This window comes from Penaeus japonicus, unplaced genomic scaffold, assembly GCF_977035675.1.
Source record: "Penaeus japonicus unplaced genomic scaffold, GWHDUDI00000001_assembly GWHDUDI00000020, whole genome shotgun sequence".
In the NCBI taxonomy this organism is placed as follows: domain Eukaryota; kingdom Metazoa; phylum Arthropoda; class Malacostraca; order Decapoda; family Penaeidae; genus Penaeus; species Penaeus japonicus.
Genome location: NW_028234422.1, coordinates 38,034,333 through 38,053,795, shown reverse-complemented (window position 1 = coordinate 38,053,795; position 19,463 = coordinate 38,034,333). Strand labels below are relative to the sequence as shown.

The 19,463-nt window shown below is 34.8% G+C and overlaps 2 protein-coding genes across 5 annotated transcripts in view; one reads left to right on the top strand and one right to left on the bottom strand.

Moving 5' to 3' along the window:
• Positions 1-5,189: 5,189 nt before the first annotated feature.
• LOC122242807 (uncharacterized protein C3orf38 homolog) lies at positions 5,190-12,185 on the top strand. 4 transcript variants are annotated; one of them, XM_086548446.1, is made up of 4 exons: positions 5,190-5,307; positions 7,798-7,949; positions 8,130-8,293; positions 8,477-12,185. In XM_086548446.1, the coding sequence occupies exons 2-4, from the start codon at positions 7,826-7,828 to the stop codon at positions 9,224-9,226; spliced, it is 1,038 nt and encodes a 345-aa protein (XP_086404572.1). In that variant the 5' UTR covers positions 5,190-5,307; positions 7,798-7,825; the 3' UTR covers positions 9,227-12,185. The 4 variants fall into 4 exon arrangements, with proteins under 4 accessions (XP_086404572.1, XP_042856132.2, XP_042856131.2 ...); XM_043000198.2 differs by lacking the exon at positions 5,190-5,307 and adding an exon at positions 5,728-5,867 and having other exon boundaries at positions 7,801-7,949; XM_043000197.2 differs by lacking the exon at positions 5,190-5,307 and adding an exon at positions 5,728-5,867.
• A 475-nt stretch (positions 12,186-12,660) lies between these two features.
• Positions 12,661-19,463, bottom strand: part of Dera (deoxyribose-phosphate aldolase) — a 9,037-nt gene continuing 2,234 nt past the window's right edge. Inside the window, exons 2-7 of the mRNA XM_043000196.2 lie at positions 17,184-17,333; positions 15,933-16,124; positions 15,483-15,617; positions 14,859-15,100; positions 13,695-13,804; positions 12,661-13,016 (exon numbers count right to left, since the gene is read on the bottom strand). Of these exons, the coding sequence (XP_042856130.2) occupies positions 12,920-13,016; positions 13,695-13,804; positions 14,859-15,100; positions 15,483-15,617; positions 15,933-16,124; positions 17,184-17,333 (926 nt within the window). The 3' untranslated portion in view covers positions 12,661-12,919. The remainder of the gene's footprint in view (positions 13,017-13,694; positions 13,805-14,858; positions 15,101-15,482; positions 15,618-15,932; positions 16,125-17,183; positions 17,334-19,463) is intronic.

The following is a 19,463-nucleotide window of genomic DNA, read 5'->3' as shown; positions in this document are numbered from 1 at the left end:
ATGCGGCCGGAGATGTTGCGGTGATCAATCAAAGATGTAAGAGTAGATTAGCTGCCTTACTTGCAGTTGCTGGCATTAATGTAATTTCGAAGGCAAACATACGAATTGCAAAAAATATGTACATAGCTTACATAAGAGGTAAAACACCTACCCTAGGAAAACAGTCATCTCGAACAATTAGAAGGCGAGAAGTAAAACAAAATGTGGCAATGACGGTAATCCTGGGATGTCCAAACACAATAAAGGTTTTTAACATGAGGAAAGAACTCGGATTACCGAGCATTATGGATAGGATTACAGAAATCAATGCAATGATAGCAATATAATTATTAAGATCGCCAGATCATTAAGATCCACAGATCAGCTTGGGTCAAGGAAACATGCTCAGAGCTTCGAGGCCATAATATGACAGAGTTCTGCAAAGGTATCCATCAAAAACATTTTGTTCCGCCATGGGAGGTAAAACACTTCGATATCTTCAAAGCAAGTGTTCCTCTTAAAAAGCAAGTTGAAAACAGCGCCGACCTGAAAGGGAAAGTAGAAATGATATTCTGAAACAAATTCATGAGATCAAGCGAGAATATGAGAAAAATCAACTTATTTTCACTGATGGGTTGGCAACTTCAGCCACAGGTTCAGTCGCATGTGCTGCAACCGTACGTGATGCCATTGGAAGGACTGGCGAATTTGGATTCAGACTCAACAGCTGGGCGTCCATCCTGCAGGCAGAGCTGGTTGCTTTCCTTGTTGCTCTCAAGATAGCTGATCGTACGGGGGATAGTACTCTCATCATAACAGACTCCCTCTCCTCCCTCCATGCTCTAAACTCATACAGACATGACAATACGGGATTCGTTTCAAGATCTAAATTTAACGTTTCAACATCTAGGTTGTTTCTGAAGGACATAACTACTAAAATAATGTGGGTGCCATAAATCTAGAGTTACACGATATAGCTGATACTCTGTCTAAAACATGCAGTCAGAGGGATACTTTTGTGTATGATATTTTTGTAACGACTGAGTATGTATATAAGATCATAAAAAAAAGCTCTTTGCTCGGGCTGAAACCGAGAGAAGTGTCGAGTAAGACACAAGCAGATCGATCACTCATCATAACACCATGTCCAAGACAAATCATATCTCCAGCAGGACAAATGGAGTTACGAGGCAGCTTGATGTAGTGACTGCAAGATTACGGCTTGGCTACAAATATTACTGGGAGTATAGTGTCTCAAACAATGCTGAGGGAACTGAATGTAAGTTGTGTAGTCAACCCTATTCATACACCCTTGACCACCATATAATATGTCTGATTGAAGAATTTCGTGAAAGGAATAGACATGAGACATTGCATAGTATTGCAACATCCTTTCTTGAGGACGGCATTTTATTAGATATATTACGTAAACACAAGAACTTTTCATGTAATAGATAAAATTGCAAGGCCTTTACAGAGTGATGTACATGTACTACTATGTCATATATATAGTTTTACGCTAGTATATCAATTGACCGGGTCACCGTAATATCTGTTTCACCAACAATGTATGTCTCAGAATTTAACATGAACTGCTGTACAAACCATTTAGGCATAATCCCTATGCCTATCCGTATGTATACACTGTATACAGTATGAATAAACTTTTCAAAGTCAAAATCAGTCTCTCTCTCTCTCTCTCTCTCTCTCTCTCTCTCTCTCTCTCTCTCTCTCTCTCTCTCTCTCTCTCTCTCTCTCTCTCTCTCTCTCTCTCTCTCTCTCTCTCTCTCTCTCTCTCTCTCTCTCTCTCTCTCTCTAATGATATAAAATAACTCGTCGCGCCGCTAACTGAATACACCATTTCATATCCTCATTCAAACTTGAATACACTCTATCCGCTTTGAGTGTCAAGGCGATTGGCGTAATATGTAGACCAGTGCTGTCAAATACAACAGGGTGTGACGTTTTTGGATAGGATATGACGTTTGTGTGACGTTGCCGCAAGTAGACAGTGACGTCATAGTCGGTAGATGGTAGATTTAAAAAAACTGAAGGGTAATTAATCTCAGTGGTTAAAAATAAATATCTTGCAATAATTATAGGTAATTTTTTCATCCTAGTTCATTTTTAAGGTACATTTAAGCCCAGGTATCGATTGCCCGGCTCATTTCCGAAAACAATTCGTGACAGCACAAAGGATGGCCACTATTCTCTGTTCTATGCTTGAGTTCAGACGGTTCTTCATGCTTTTTGCTGCTGATTTTTCGCTTACTGGATCTTCTAGCAAATAGACATCGATTTTCAGTGAGTATACTGTGCTGTGATTGTTTTTTAGACAGATTATACAAAATGCTTAGTTTGTAATTAATTCATTTAAGTTACCCATCTTATTTTCTTTGATAACCTGTGCCGCTGGATTGTTTTCTATACTTGTGCTAGGATATACTAAAGTGTTCCATTCCTAGTTTATACTAAGGTTATATTTATCTTTCCAGGCTATGCATCTGCTGTAGTGCTTCTAGTATTAATAGTCGGTGTAAATGACCATTCCTGCATCTTATTTCTGGAAAGTTCAAGGCAACTTCCGAATATCTAATAGAAACTACAGTATTTATTTATATTATCCTATTATGAGTGATATGAAAAAGCTCAAATGTGATTGGCCTTATACACATATATTTTGACTATTTTGGGAAAACATTTTCTTTATTTGCTTTATTTTAGTATATTTAGAGAAAAATGCATATACAGTAAAGCATATTGAGTTTTGCATATTGTGTTGCTCTATTGCGCAGTTTTCTCTCGGGAAATATCCTAATATACAATTATATTTGCAAGCCAAGATGTCATCTAAGGCGAAGTTCCAGGATGCCTGGCTGACGAAGCCTGAGTTCTAGCCGTGGCTTGCACGTGACGATGGTGACTCAACGAGAGCCTATTGCACGCTTTGCAAGGCCAGGATGGACGCAGCAATCTCGACGCTGAGGAGGCATATGAAGGGCAAGACCCGCGTCGCAGGTGAGGACAAGGCCAAGTGGAAGGCTGCTCAAGACTCTTCAGTGCAACTGGTTTTGCAACCATTCTTCTTTGTTGCTTCATTGCAGAGCACAATCTTCCCTTTACACTGGCGGAGCCTCTCGCTGAGCTGCAAAGGCGAATGCTTCCAGACTCCGACATTTCCCAGTCGTTAAACATCAAAAGGACTAAGTTCAACGAGGTCATGGAAGCGTTATGCAAAATGGTGAGTGAAGATTTGGCCTCGAAACTTAGGACAAATAAATTTTCTATTATCGTTGATGAGACGACTGATGTGAATACCATGAAATGTTTAGCAGTGTTAATGAAATATTATAATAAAGAAAGGGACTGCATTGAGGCTTCGATGTTGGATATGATTGATATTTTTCAGAGTAGCACTGTGGGGTCTACAGGTGAAAATCTGTATGAACTAATTATAGGGTCCTTGCATTATCATAACATTCCTCTTGAAAATCTTATAGGATTTGCAGCAGATGGAGTAGCAAATGTAATGGGCGTGCAAAACTCGCCCTGCAGCAGACTAAAGGCATCCGTTCCAGGCATAACAATATTTAAATGCACATGTTACAACGTGCCTTCCAAGGCAATGCGTAGCTTTAATCAAAAATATATATTCTTCATTTTCTCACTGTGCCATGAGGAAGAATCAGCTTAAAGATTTTCAAAAACTTTGCAATCTTAAACCTCATAAGATGCTGCACGTATCTTAAATTAGGCGGTTATCACTTCACTTGGCTGTAGCAAGAGTACTTGAACAGTGGGAAGCACTACTTCTCTATTTTAAGTCGAAAGAAGCAGATAAATTAAGACTTTTATTAATCTATGACATTTGTTGTAAATTGCAGGGCAAATCAATATGTTACTTAAAATTCCTCAATTTCATTTTTCCAAAATGCAATAATATCAACCTATTATTTCAGAGACAACCCCCCACTATTATTTTGGTCTATAAGGAAGTAATGGATTTATATCAGCAAATTCCATTTATGTTCTGCAATTCTGAAACGGTAAAGAGAGATCCAAGGGGCGAGCAGTTTCACGTGCCAACATGCCAGGTTGGTTGGGGTCTGCTGTTAATGGGGAATTTCAATCTCCAGCACTGAATTCTAAACTAAATGTGATCTTAGACGTACAGGAAAGGTGCAGGAAATTCTCAGTAACTCTTTCTTTGGTAATAACAAAAAGATTTCATCTAATTGTTAAGTTATGGAAATTGACAGCTGCCCTGAACCCTCCCATTGCAATCTGCGAGTTGCAATGCCGTCATTAGGTGAACTATTGGAAGGGAACGTAAGTACATTGGCCGATGAGTGGCGATGCTTGCCATGACACGAATTTGATGATGATGTGAGTAAATATGAAGCAATAAAATTTTACAACAAAGTTGCGAAAGAAGTCAATCAAGAACTGAATCCACAAAATTCACAGTATTGCCTCAATTTGCTTTACAATTCTTGTCACTCCAAACGTTTAATGCTGACGCAGAGCACATATTTTCGAATAAAAAATAAAGGTAAGAAATTCACTTCAACTTCCCTCTATAAAGGCTTTAATAATTGCGACAGAATTTTCCAGGAAAAGTGGCGGGATTAACAAATTAATCCCTATTCCCTATATGTACAATTGTGTATGATTTTCCATTTTTGTTGTTGTAAATACTTGTTACCTACGTTTTCATTAATTAATTATTATGTTTTTTTTTATATTCATTGTGTTATAATTGTTTATATCTATAACCTGTTGAAAAATGAATTATTGTTGCGCCGCATTTTGTTTTCTTTATAAATATAATAGTTACCCCGACATGTCTCAAAGAAAACCATTATATGACGTCATGATCGGGAACGATAGCCAATCACCGTTCTCGGTACACAAGAGACAGTAATTCCAACCAAAGTTGCAAATTTAGCGAAAAAGTCGCTAGATCTAGCTACTTTTTGTGTGATTTAGCTCGCAAATTTTCAATCTAGCGACTTTTTTTTTGTTACTTTTCATTGAATCTGAATGATTATTTTTATTACTCATGGAAAATTATAACCCAGGGAAACAACTTTAATTGAATAATTTTGCAAGTGGGAAAATGTTGTTATAATTACACCCTACCTGAAGATGTACTAAAGAAGATTGATTGGTACACTTGAAGCTTACATGAATTACGAGTACACAACTTCACAAGAAGGATCTACAAATACTTCTCACTGCAGTGCTGTAGATGATGGGACCTGAGTTTTAATTACCGAGGATACTCGATGAAGGCGCAGGATTACGAGGGGCCTTTACTCAACAATTGTAAGTATAAATGTACTACGATATTATTTCGGTGATTCTCTCTCTGTCTCCCCCTCCCCTCTCTCTCTCTCTCTCTCTCCCTCTCTCTCTCTCTCTCTCTCTCTCTCTCTCTCTCTCTCTCTCTCTCTCTCTCTCTCTCTCTCTCTCTCTCTCTCTCTCTCTCTCTCTCTCTCTCTCTCTCTCTCTCTCTCTCTCTCTCTCTCTCTCTCTCTCTCTCTCTCTCTCTCTCTCTCTCTCTCTCTCTCTCTCTCTCTCTCTCTCTCTCTCTCTCCCCCGTTATGGTTTTTTCCTATCAAAAATAATATGCTTTATTTAGCTACTTTTTTATTTCAACGACTTTTAGCGACACTCTGCGACTAATGTAGCGACAGGTAGTAGCTGAGAGTTGGCAACTTTGATTCCGACAGCACCGATGTAAACAAACCATCAATGGAATGCTCATTCTCTCTCATGTCATAGTAATCTACTTTGACGAGTTTCTGGGCGTAAATGTTTAGATTTTGGTGGTAACACCAGGGAAGACCAAAGGAAATCACCATCATTATATGGTTAAAGTTAGGGTAAATATGAAGTAGCCATACATTTTTGATAATGTAATAACCGTAATTCACATTATTAGTCCATGTGATTCAGTGTGACCTCATAGGACTAGTGTGGTAAAGGTTTAAAAGAAAGTATTACGAAGTCCATTAAAGTTATATGGATGGTGTTGTTGATGTACATTTACTAGCATTACACATGCGTAAACAAATTTGTCTTGAAGTGTTCAGTAGTTTTTCTTGAACAGTAAGTTGATTTTCTTACAGTTTCTCCCTTTTATTGGATAATACTAAATAAGGAAGAACTTTCGCTCTTGGTATCAGGTATAGGATCTATTTTGTATATAATCAACTGTTTTCTATCTTTTTTTTCATGGTTGTGAATGTGATTATGAAATGTAAGTGTAGTATTTTATATCACTGCTGAGAACATGAGACTAGATACTTGCCATAGAGAAATGTGGTTTGTTTTAGGTGTATGCACAGCTACATGTAAATCAATCAAACTCATCTGAGCTGAAGAATCTTTGTGTTGACTCAGAGTGGTTGGTAAATCAACATTATAATTTAAGATTCAGTCATTGGTTCATCACCTTCCTTTATAAAGACTAATTGAAAGGTCTTGTTGATTACATAAGCTGTGTCTTTTTTCATCATTTGACTCTAGTCTATTTTTTTATTGTTATTCTGCTTCTTGAATAACCACTGTATCCTCTATCTTTTGCAAAAGACTTTATGATCCCAATTACCTTCTCTAACTGCTGAATTTGGCGGATTTCTGGTAGTGCAACAATGTTCTTATGTTTGTTTGTTTTTCTACTGTTTCCATGCTTCTGATTTTATATTTATAGCTTGCCAAGCATATTTATATTTTATTTATTTATGCTTTTTTATTCATTGTTATTTTTTTGTCTAAGTGCTTCTCCTCCAAATGAAAGTCTAGCATAGATAAGTTTCTTTACTATAAAAGTGTGTCTATGTAAGAAAAAGTCCTGTTTTGCTTGTAAGTCATCCTCTGTCATCTCTATCATTGCAACATATTGGATATTGTATAGTAGCTATTTAGCTATTGCTTAGTATCTACTTTTGACATTTTTCTGAATTACATGGTTGTTCCAATCATAGTTTTGTGGAAAGTTTGTTGGCCAATAAGTACAACCTAATAGCATACCTGTTTAGCCTTTTTTTTATTGTGAGAAAGTGATTCAGTATTTAATCATCTTCAGGATGATACATGATACAAATTTTAGATATGATAGCTTGTCAAGAACTGAATCCCACACAGATGTAGATTATATTTTCTTTAAGTAGAGAGACTGTCAGGTTTTACCATTAGTTAATTTGGTTAGTTTTTAGTTCCAGAAAAAGGTACATATACACATAGCAGAAATGGCAACAGTGCTACATACTTTAATTCTAGGGAAGGACAACTTTACATGGAAGTTGGATTTTTTTATATTGTCCAAATAACCCAAATCTTCGAAAAGTAATTGATGATTATACAAAGCTTTTTCTCATGGATAATTCTGTTGGTCAATATTCTTTTTTTCAATATTATGCCTTCATTTCATTGCTTTTATTGCTTCCACTTGGAAGGCCTGTGAAAATTTCCACCAGTGCCAGATGTTACTGTCCATGTGATGAGCAGGGGATGGAGGTTGGGTTACCCATTACAGTCTTTTGTGTGTGTGTGTGCACGCGCGCGCTCGAGTGTGCACACATGCGCACACTTATCAGTGACATTGTTAGTCAATATTGTCATCATCATCTTAATTGTGGTAATAAGTATTATTATGATTATATTTATTATTATTATTAATATTATTGATATTATATCTCATTCAATTATATATTAACAAGAATATGAAAATCACTTATTACAAGTAATTTGAAGATTCATATAACTTGAACATGTAGCATTTGATTATCCATTAACTTTTTAAATTTGCAGCAGGTATACTTAGCATCCAGCCCTCACAATGCTGCTGAAATCTCCATATGAACCCCTTGTAAGGGAGCTCCTTGAAGGCTTAGAACCTGATGCTTTGCGAGGCCTTGCGCTCACTTCCACCAACAACCGTATCCATCCTACAGACTGTAAAGGTAGGTATATCTATTCTTATTTTACCTAGTTGTTCTTACCTAATTTTTTTTAATACAGGAGAGGTGAGCTCAGGGGAAGCAAAAAATTTATAACATTTGGAATTGATGTATGTTTCCTGCACATACAACATTTACTGGAAGGTTATTCCATCCATCCATAATATCCTGTATCTTTTACAGAGGCAATAGACATTATCCTCATGCATACAGAAGACCTTGGCAAACTCTTCTCATACAGACGTATCAAAGCACAAGTCCTGTTTGTTTACTTGCATCATCATAGAATAGCTGTGAATGCACACTCAAGCAGGACACAGTTAGCAGTGGCTGTACAGCAGTTTTGGGTTTGTATTTTTTTCTTCTAATCTTTTTTTCATACCTCTCCTCTCCCAACCTCTCTCACTGTTATATGTATTTTAAAAGACAAAAAAAACATCAACAAAGTTTTAATTGAGTTTTATAACAAAATTAATTTGTAAGTTTTTTGCATAAATATTTACTCTTCTGACGTACCATTTCTTACACAGATGAAACGCCTAAATGGAAGCTCCACCTTGACGAATGCAAAAAGAAGTAATGATATAGAAAAAAGCAGCCCGTGCGAATATGCTTCACAAATGGCAAATCCTTCTCAGTCTGTTCCACAAGGAAAGCAACATAAGAAAGAAAACAGCCAGAATCAGACCCTTGATTTGGTTGTCAGTCATGCAAGTAAAAAAGTTGAAAGCAACCAAGTAGGAGTTATAAGTAGTGAGGCTACTTTATCACAGATTGAGCTCACAAAAAATGTGAGATCTGATGATTTTGCAAGGGTGTTTTGTGAATGGTTTTATAGTATGATAAACTGCTTGCAGCCTGTGTGTTCCCATCAGCCAGGAGACACATTCAGAGAGTCAGTGTTTTGCAGTAATAGCTCTGTAGATATTTATCTTATTAGTAACACAAGAGAGGAGAAACATGCCTTAGGACAGGTCAATAGCCATGCACTCCTCAGGGAAGTCTTAGGACAGACAGAACTTCTTTTTTCTCCAAATCTATCAAATGGAATTCAGGTTCATAAAACTGAGCATGGTATGCTCAAGATTTTCTCCTGTGGAACCCTTCATAAGGTTCATTTCTTTGTTGGAATTTATGAGCAAGAGTTTGGCTTAGTGTTTTGCCCTGTGGACCGAGCCTGGAAAATAATGTATACCAAAGTGAACTTGAAACACATGAATGTTGAGCCAGAAATACCATCCCTTCCACCATGTGAAGTGTTTGCAATAGAGCAAGGGTAAAAAAAAAATCTGGACTGTAGCATCTGCAGGAACACATTTTAACTTATACAGGGTGAGTTTGTAAAGATTGTATATATATAATGTTTTTTATTAACCCATTAGCCCATTAAAGATGGGGATAGATTAGCTTACCCAATCTCCAGGATGGTTTTATTTTAATGCAATTTTTTCCTCTCTCTTTCAGTCACTCACGGTAAAGCTAGAGGCATTTTTGTGTTTATCATTTTTTTGTGTTCTATTGTCATATGCCAGACTCTGTCAATGCTTCAGTTGACTAAAATTGGAGTATAAAATCTGTATCAGCTTATTATTTTCTTTATACTTAGTATGAGAGACATGTTGCTGTTTTATGGAAGGACAAAATATAACCATCCACAATGAAGATAACATGAAGAGATAGGGAAGGGGAAGGAAACCTGTGTCTATGACTGTGAGTGCCACAGTACAAGGCAGCCTTACTGGAACAGCTCATTGGGCATGGTTTGAGTCACCTTCCTCTTTTTGTTCTGCCTGCATATCCTTCATTGCCAGTATTTTAGAGCAAGAGGTTGGTAACTTGCTGCGTGCCATCACTTTCTAAAGATAGTGCTTGGTAGAGACCATGGATAGGTGCCATTCAAGGCTCTCTCTCCTGCTGGTGCTTGGAGAATATGGTACCATCTAAGTTTTGGATATTAGGCAAAACACAGTTTTCTTGATATTACAGCAATTATAATAATTATGATTGCATTGGGTTAATGCTTGGGACACCAGTTTTTTTATCATTTCTTTTTATTTACATATAGTCAAATAATAGACCTACTTGACCACACCTGTTTCCCCATTCCTTCAATTTTGGGGGAGAAAAGGATTTATTTTGATTAATATTATGATCATTAATAATGTTATTACAGTTATCATTAAAATGATGATAATAATCATCATTATAATAATAATAATAATTATTATTATTATTATTATTATTATTTTATATAACATTAACAATAATACTAGTATTAATAAAGATGTAACCTGAAAATTCAAGGAAATGGTAAACATATGAGTTTAGATAGGCCTACTAACTAACCTTCAGGTAAATAAATACTTGCAGAGCCATGTTTGAGAAAATAAAATTGAATAATAAAAGAAAACCATACATGTACAGTACATGTACTCCCAGCCTTCAACGTGTTAAGTTGTAGTCTCATGAGTATTTGTACATCAGATGTATTTTTGACTTGAAAACTGAGTAAATAGTATTTTTCTTTAACTAAAGAAATTTTTCAATGATGGTCATCCAAGTTATTTCACTTACTCATTGAAGGTTTAGAAGAAAAAAATATATTTATAAAAAGGTGAATGCTTTTCTATGCATGAATTCTTAAAAAAAAAAAAAAAAAAAAAAAAAATCCTGGTCCTCAGGAAACTTGTTCTAGAAAATCATGTGTAGTGAGTTTACTTATGGAATATTTTATATCATTGTCATGTAAAATAATTTAAGTAATACAAAAAGTAGTATAAATTCAATGTTATTTTACATAAAAATAAAGTGAATCAGTTAAAAAGCTAATCCAGACTGAATCTGCACGTGGTATTTAACTAACAATGTGATATTGTAACCCTTAAGATATAATATTCATGAATTGTATCAAGGAAGTTGTCAAATGCTACCAGCACACGGAAACAAAAAATGAATATTATTATTCTATAATTTACTGTACAGAAACTGCAAGATATGGATGAAAACAATCAATACAAGCCATATTACTGTTTATTCTGAGAAGATATTAGATTTCTAAAAAAAAAATAGTAAAAAAGCACAAAATACTTGTTGGTGGAAATTTGCAAGCTGTCAGACAGTTGCTCATGACTCTACTCAATCCGTCAGAATATTTTTTCCCTTTTTCTTTAGTTTTTATAGTTTATTCAGCATCAAAATATCAACCACAATCATACCAGGAAAAATTTGTAACAATAAAAGTGAGGACCTGTCCATACAAAGAATATTAATCACTGAGAAAATAAACAATCAGTATTTCAAGACCCCATATTCATTAAGAACATGTACATGTTGATATTTCAAAATGTAATTAACTGGTAATAAAAAGTAAAATTCTTGAAACCAATAAGTAACACAATATCTAACAGTGTGTAGAGGAGGGCACTGCACTGTTTCATTGTCTGTATGATTCTTAAATGTTAATTTTGAGTGGTAACTATATCAGTCATAAAGCAAGGCATGAAAAGTCAGGGTTACAAAAAAATATATATATTTATATTGTCCAAATAATGTAACTGTGGTACTGTAAATGCTGACATTATCAGCCTGTTGGAGAAGTTATGGTAGCTGACATTAGTGGTAACTGACACCATTGCCTAGAAACAGACTGACCATTTTGTCAAAAGTAAGATTCAAACTAAGATTTTCCCACACACTCTATCCTTAGGAGAACCATCCAATTATAGTCTTAGTGATAGTTACTGATGGAAGCCAGGTTAAGCCTTCATACTCTACTCTTCCTTTTAGCCATTTTGTCAATTTTTTCACTAGCCAGTGGGAGTGGCATTGTGCAAATGTAAGCCCTGGCATGAATGAGTTCTCACCTTCAACCTTACTGTTATAGTTATTTTTTCCTTATTTCTTTTTAGAAATGTTTTTTAACTTTTGTTTCCATCTCTCACTTATGCTATTCCATTCATACAACTTAACCCTTTGCTTTCTAGAACATGCTCATTTTTATTATTTTATTATGAGTTTTCATGAAAAAAGTTTGAATTTCTTTTGCTATTATTCTCATTATTATTGTTATGATTATGCTTATGATGACAATAACTTATTTTACATCAAGATTAATTATAAAAAGAATGAAAATCAATACTTTCCCAAAATTTCAAAGAATGGGGTTAAGAAGTAAGGTTTGGTAGGTATTATAATTGCCTCCTTAGCAACTAAGCACTTGTGCATGTATCTATGTGTTAACCCATCCCCGACGGGGGAATTCTAGCCTTGAATGTCCAAATGCCGGGGCGTTCGAATTATTAGGCCTAAATCAATTGAATGGCTGGCACAATACTGTGCCGCCCGGCCACTGGGCTTTTGAATGCGTGGTACACATGCTGTACCACCCGTCCAGAGAGGGTTAAATTAGAAAAAAAAAAATAATAATAAAAATAAAAATACTGAACTGTAAACTTACAGCATTGATTGGTTAATCCATGCCCTACTATAGATGTCATCATATTTGTGATCATATTTTAGATTCATCATCTACTATGTTTTCTTTCATTAGTTTTGAAGCTCTATTTCCTCCTCTCATATATATTACTCATTTCACACATTTTAACCCAGTCCCCTCCATAGAAGTCATATTCACACAATGCAATTGTTATAAGAAAAATAACCGTCATATATATATAAACAAGTAACACACACAGGCTAGTAAAACAAAATTCACTTCAAATTGGAAAATAGATTTCATATTGACACATGTATTACAACATACTTTCTTCTGGTCATCATATTTTCAATATAACAAATACAAGGAGTCTTATTTTGAGAGACTATCCAACAGGTGCATACTCAAGAGATACGGAATGTGCAATAAATGTAAGTAAAATCAACAAAGAAATCTATGTCATGACTGATAAGACATAACAATAATGACAAGGCATCATATTAACACTTGACACAAGTCCTCATAAAGTTGTTAAGCATTAGGCCATAGGAAGCTCCGACACAGCGGCATAACGGCCGTACACGTAGTGGAAGAGTTGGCGCTCAACATCGGCCAGAAGACCAGAGGCACCAATCCTGAAGCAAAATAGCAGTGTTAACATACAAATAATCTTGGATCCTTATTTTTAAAAATAATAAGTAAATAAACAATATAAATAGATCAATAAATACATAAATTATATGCATGCATTTGGTGAAAAATGAACACTTTTTGAGATATCTATACCTTCCTACACTAGAATTTTTTTTAAGGTTTATCAAATCAACTATGTTAATCATATGACGATGTTAATCATATGATAACATCTGTCATATGAAAGATCACTGAAGGCATATTTTGTTTATGTTATGACACCCTGCAGAAATATGGACTTTAACTATAGATGCAGTTTTTCTTACTAAATGCAAAACAAAAGTAATTTCGTCAAACAATCAATGGCATTGCATAACTGAAATAATGAACATTTAAAAAAAAGTCTAGTATATAAACAACATAAAATCATAGAAAATAAAAAACAATAATTGCACATTTTCAACTGCAGTTCTCTTCAAATAATTTTTTGCAATATTTGCACCTGCAGAAATTAAAAACTACTCAACCAATTTCAAATCTTATATCAGTGAAAAGACAGACATTTAAAAACCTAGCTTTCCAAGACCCTTTTATTTTCTATTCTATTTTTTGCTTCTACTATATCAGGTCTATTAGGTTGTTGAGGGACAACGGAATGCATCAAAAAAACAATAACTCACCTGAACATGTGGTTGTTGAGCCAAGCATCTCCGAGCTCCTCCTTGATGAGAACGAGCCACACAAGAGCATCCTTGGCCGCTCTGATTCCACCTGCAGGCTTGAACCCGACCTTTGAAAGGCAGAAAGGGGATTCAGTCAGGAAGTAACCAACCATCTGCACAACACTTTTAACCCATAAAGAACACACCCTCATGAGATCTGACAGAGAGATTCACTAAACAATCAATTCTGTCTATTATCATTAAATCTGTTCTAAAATATGAGTAGTATTTTTGGAATCTACAAATAAGAATCTACATAATGAGACTTTAAAACATTACAATAATTTATGGGTATAGGTTGTTCACATCTTCAACTGAGCATAACTAAAAAGAGTACGCATGTCCTTCAGGGATTAAGACACTCAGGGGAACCTGCATTGAAGGAGCAAAGAGGGGAAAGAAATAATTTTAAAGAAGTTCAATTAGGGGAAAGAAGTAATCTTAGAGAAGTTCAATTAACCCACACTGGACGGGTGGTACAGTACTGTACCGCGCATTCAAAAGCCCAGTGGCCGGGCGGCACAGTATTGTGCCAGCCATTCAATTGATTTAGGCCTAATAATTCGAACGCCCCGGCATTGGGACAGTCAAGGCTAGAATTCCCCCGTCGTGGATGGGTTAAGAGAAGTGCAGAAAACAAGGAATGTGGAGAGAATACAGGAGAGGAATGTTGATGGGAAATAGAAGAGAGTTCAAGAAAAGCACTCATAAATGTTTATATTTTGTAACTTCAAATATTCTCATAATATATACAAAACAAAGATTTACCAATATATGGGTCACTGGAAGCTATACAAAAATTAATTATATCACTTAGTGATGTGCTCCTTGATAATAATAATAATAATTAGAAAAATAATAATCACAGGTATAGGTATCTATATGTATATGTATATACATATATGTATGCTTGTATACATATACAAATACATATACATATACAATTGCATTCTATCAAATAGAAAACTCTTTACCTGGTTGCATGTGGATTACAGATAAACATCCTCATATGATAATACTATATACCAGAATTTCTAATACTGTACAAAGAACAAAATAATAATAAAAAAAAGGGAATAATAAAATATGAGTAAATAATGCCCCATACAAGCCTATCCTTACCCTGTGTCCTGTGCGTTCATGGTACTCCCTGATGGCTCGGCACATGACAACCCCAACAGGCAGTGTGGCATTGACACCTTCCTTGCCAGTCGATGTCTTGATGAAATCGGACCCTGCCATCATGGCCACAAGAGAAGCCTTGTAGACGTTGTTCATTGATCCAAGGTCTCCGACTGCGAGGATGGCCTTCATGTGGGCATCACCACAGGCCTTGTGCATCTGCTTCAGCTCCTCATATAGGCCTACATGGGGGAGGATGTGTTTTTTAGTGGGGAAAGATGAGAAGGGGATATGAAAAGGGAGAGAGAAGAGAGAGTGAAAAGGGGGGAGAAGAATGGAAGGAATGAGAGAAAAAGGCATTGGGAGGAAAAGAAGGAAGATAAAGAGAGGAATGGAGGGAGGATGAGATTCTTTAGCAATTATGTATCTTCAGTGCTATCTTACAAGTAGGACTAATAATCTTAATGAGCAATCCTCATATGTTACTGTTTTGAAGAACTTGTAATAAAATCTCACTGGTATTTACATATCTTTGTACAAATAAGTAAAGTAAACACATATGGAAGATAAGATAAACAATCTTAACAGATAAAAATGCATTTTTGAGTAGTAAGAAGTCCTCACCCTTCCAGTTGCCAGTTAGTGCCATTTCCCTGTTTATTACAATGTCAATCTCCTTTGCACCATTTGCAACCGCCATCTCAATCTCTTCCAGTCGTGACTTGAGTGCATATTGTCCAGATGGAAAACCAGTTGCAACTGTTAATAGAGAAGAATGTGTAGATAAAACAGGAAGAAAAAACAGGATAAAAACAATAGGATACTCAGATGATAAACACATTATAAAAGTCAGTATTGCACTATCATTTATCCTTAACTAGAAAATTGAAAGACCATCAACATGATGAATCAAAATCACATAGAAAATTGAAAGACCATCAACATGATGAATCAAAATCACATAGAAAATTGAAAGACCATCAACATGATGAATCAAAATCACAAAGATATTAAAACAAAAATTCAGAGATACTAAAAGGTCCAGACCCTTACGATAAAAGTTATTTCCCTTACCAGCAGCTACAGGAATGTCTGCTCCGATCTTCTCTAATGCCTTCACAGCACCAGCTACACGGCTCGGGTAGACACACACCGCACCGCAAGTGATACCCGCTTCCTCCATCCCCAAAGCCTTGATGATGTCATGACGCACTGGTCGAGCTGCCTTGTGGCACAGGCGCTGAACGTTGGCATTTGTGTCATCTCCTGGTGATGGTTTGAGAGATATTTTGGAGGGTGTGATACAATATTACTTTTCTTTCCATGGCAGAGTTTGTTTTTACCCTTTTCTTAATGTAACACAGTTTATCCATTTTTGCTGGACTCTTTCTTTGGCTTTTTTTTCATTTACAGGAATTTAAAAAGTTCATACATTGTACAAGTCCTAACCTATAACATAATGGAACCTAAAATAAATATCATCACAAGAAAATTGATCACAAAAAAACAAAACTGATAACCATAGAGCCACTTGAACTTTCACACAAAACAATAATTCTAGTAATACCTCCATTACTAAAAAAATAAAACTAATAATCATTTGCTACATTTTCTGCTGCCAACTCCTTCTGCAGATTTGAATACAAGTTTAAGGTTATGATGAAAAGCTAAACATTTCTGAAGTAAAAAGAGAAATGATAATCAGAACAAATATATACACTTTTACAATTCATTCAGCTGCACGAGTTAATTCATGTGGTCAGTCCCCCAGGATGGCTCTGGCATGAACCACTGGTGTGGCACTTGCTAGAACTTGCACCAAGTAAACAAGTTAGTAACCAACTGTGACACAACATTCACTGCCAATCTAAAACACACTGAACCTACTTCTTTAACCATCTGGCCAAATAGAGCCTTGTCTAATATAACAACAGTACACAGCAAATGCCTACAATAATTTGGAAACATAATTCTGCTTACACATTATTTGGACAACACAACCCTTGCAAATTTAAGTCCCCATGAAATAAACCATCAAGCACATTGATTTTAAGGACCAAGTCAGCTGTTCTCTCATTAGACAAAAAAATGGCTCTCTCCATATATTTCAGCACATTGAACTAAAATTCCATGTCACAATACTCAACTATTACTACTAATCCTAACAATCTCCATACAATCACCCTACTTGCAAGTTCTACCTACACTGCAAACATCAATCAATGTGATCCAACTTGCAATACGTTCATCTCTATCAGCTGGATCATAACAATATTAGACAATCAACTTGCACAGAAGCTTTACTCCTTGATCCTCGTACCTTACCTGAAAGTGTTGTCAGATCAATGCAGGTGATTGCCCTCAGAAGCCAGGCTGCCTGCCATTGTTTCTTGACAGTACGTTTGGTGCCTAGGGTCTCAGCGCGTCTCTTGACGGATGGCAAGTTTATTCGCACACTGTTCACCCATCCTAGATCTGTAAATATATGATAACTTTTTTTCAAACTCTAGTAAATAGTTAATACTGACAATTGGTAAATAGTTAATAATGACAATTGGTAAATAGTTAATAATGACAATTGGTAAATAGTTAATAATGACAATTGGTAAATAGTTAATAATGACAATTGGTAAATAGTTAATAATGACAATTGGTAAATAGTTAATAATGACAATTGGTAAATAGTTAATACTAACAATTGGTAAATAGTTAATACTGACAATTGGTAAATAGTTAATAATGACAATTGGTAAATAGTTAATAATGATAATTGGTAAATAGTTAATAATGATAATTGGTAAATAGTTAATAATGACAATTGGTAAATAGTTAATACTGACAATTGGTAAATAGTTAATAATGACAATTGGTAAATAGTTAATACTGACAATTGGTAAATAGTTAATAATGACAATTGGTAAATAGTTAATAATGACAATTGGTAAATAGTTAATAATGACAATTGGTAAATAGTTAATAATGACAATTGGTAAATAGTTAATAATGACAATTGGTAAATAGTTAATACTGACAATTGGTAAATAGTTAATACTGACAATTGGTAAATAGTTAATAATGACAATTGGTAAATAGTTAATAATGACAATTGGTAAATAGTTAATAATGATAATTGGTAAATAGTTAATAATGACAATTGGTAAATAGTTAATAATGACAATTGGTAAATAGTTAATACTGACAATTGGTAAATAGTTAATACTGACAATTGGTAAATAGTTAATACTGACAATTGGTAAATAGTTAATAATGACAATTGGTAAATAGTTAATAATGACAATTGGTAAATAGTTAATAATGATAATTGGTAAATAGTTAATAATGACAATTGGTAAATAGTTAATAATGACAGTTGGTAAATAGTTAATAATGACAGTTGGTAAATAGTTAATAATGACAATTGGTAAACAGTTAATAATGACAATAAAAAATAATAAAAGTAAACCCTCATAATGACAAGTTTTGGAATTCCCTTGCAAATTATTTGTTAAAGGCTGTATCTGTCACCCACACATGGGTTACATTGTCAGGAATAAAAACTCTTAAGTAATTTACATATTGAATATGTTATTGAGCACAGAAAAAACAAACATAACTGACAATTTCTTGAGTGACATGAAGCAGATTAAACAGGCAACAAGGAAAGCAACATGCTGTTGCTATCCTTTTTTCCTGCCTGAGACTTAAGTGGGTCTCTAGAAGTATGTCTTTTTTGAGAGTCATAAGAGCTTTCTAGGTAGTATATAAGTATATATTCATGGTATACATGGAGAACGGTAGATAAGGATAGATACAGTATTGCCAACTAACTGAAATGTTCCCATGAAACTTGAAACTTTAGGAAATATTTAATACATGTCATCATACAGCCACGAAGCATATTGAGAGGATGTGGCTCCCTTAATAAGCAAGATGCTGCATATTACATAAAACATGACATGGAACATCAGCAAAGATATGATAATACATCACATAGTAAAATGATAATTAAGAAAATGACACTGTTGATATTGAAACAGTCTACAGTTGTAATTCTTATGTTTACTAAATATGCATAAAAAAAATTGTATCTATATTCACATATACAATATTTTGCAACTGGCCTAATAAATCTGAATGACTTTTCCAGTATGCTTATCCATTCTAATAATTCCTGTAATTTTAGTTTTGACTATAGATTAAGAAATACAAAGTCTCTAACATTCAATAATCTTTGCAGCTGTATTAAAAAACATATATAATTTACTACAAACTATTTTACTTATATACCTTATCAACTGGTTTATGACCTTTTGATTGACATGCTTATCAATTCTATTCCTTTGCAACACTCAGATCAATTACCGCATTGCCCTTTGATATTTGCAAGGAAGCACTGATTTCTTTTTCTTCTTCTTCTTCTTCTTCTTAAGAGCAAACCATGGGGACAGGTAACCAAATACTCTTATCTTGTCTCAGATGGGAAAATGTACAGAGACAGAGTGAAAGAAAAGAAAAGTGGTATAAATAAAGAAATCAATCTAAAGCTTCTGATAGCTTCTTGAAGTAAGACCAGCTATTGGTCTCAAAGTACAGCAACAAATAAGT

Excerpts from the sequence above, each read along its gene's own strand:
- LOC122242807 (XM_086548446.1), top strand. The coding sequence starts at position 7,826 with ATGCTGCTGAAATCTCCATATGAACCCCTTGTAAGGGAGCTCCTTGAA. Across the intron at positions 7,950-8,129 it reads CCATCCTACAGACTGTAAAG|AGGCAATAGACATTATCCTC; the intron begins GTAGGTATATCT and ends TATCTTTTACAG. Across the intron at positions 8,294-8,476 it reads TGGCTGTACAGCAGTTTTGG|ATGAAACGCCTAAATGGAAG; the intron begins GTTTGTATTTTT and ends TTTCTTACACAG.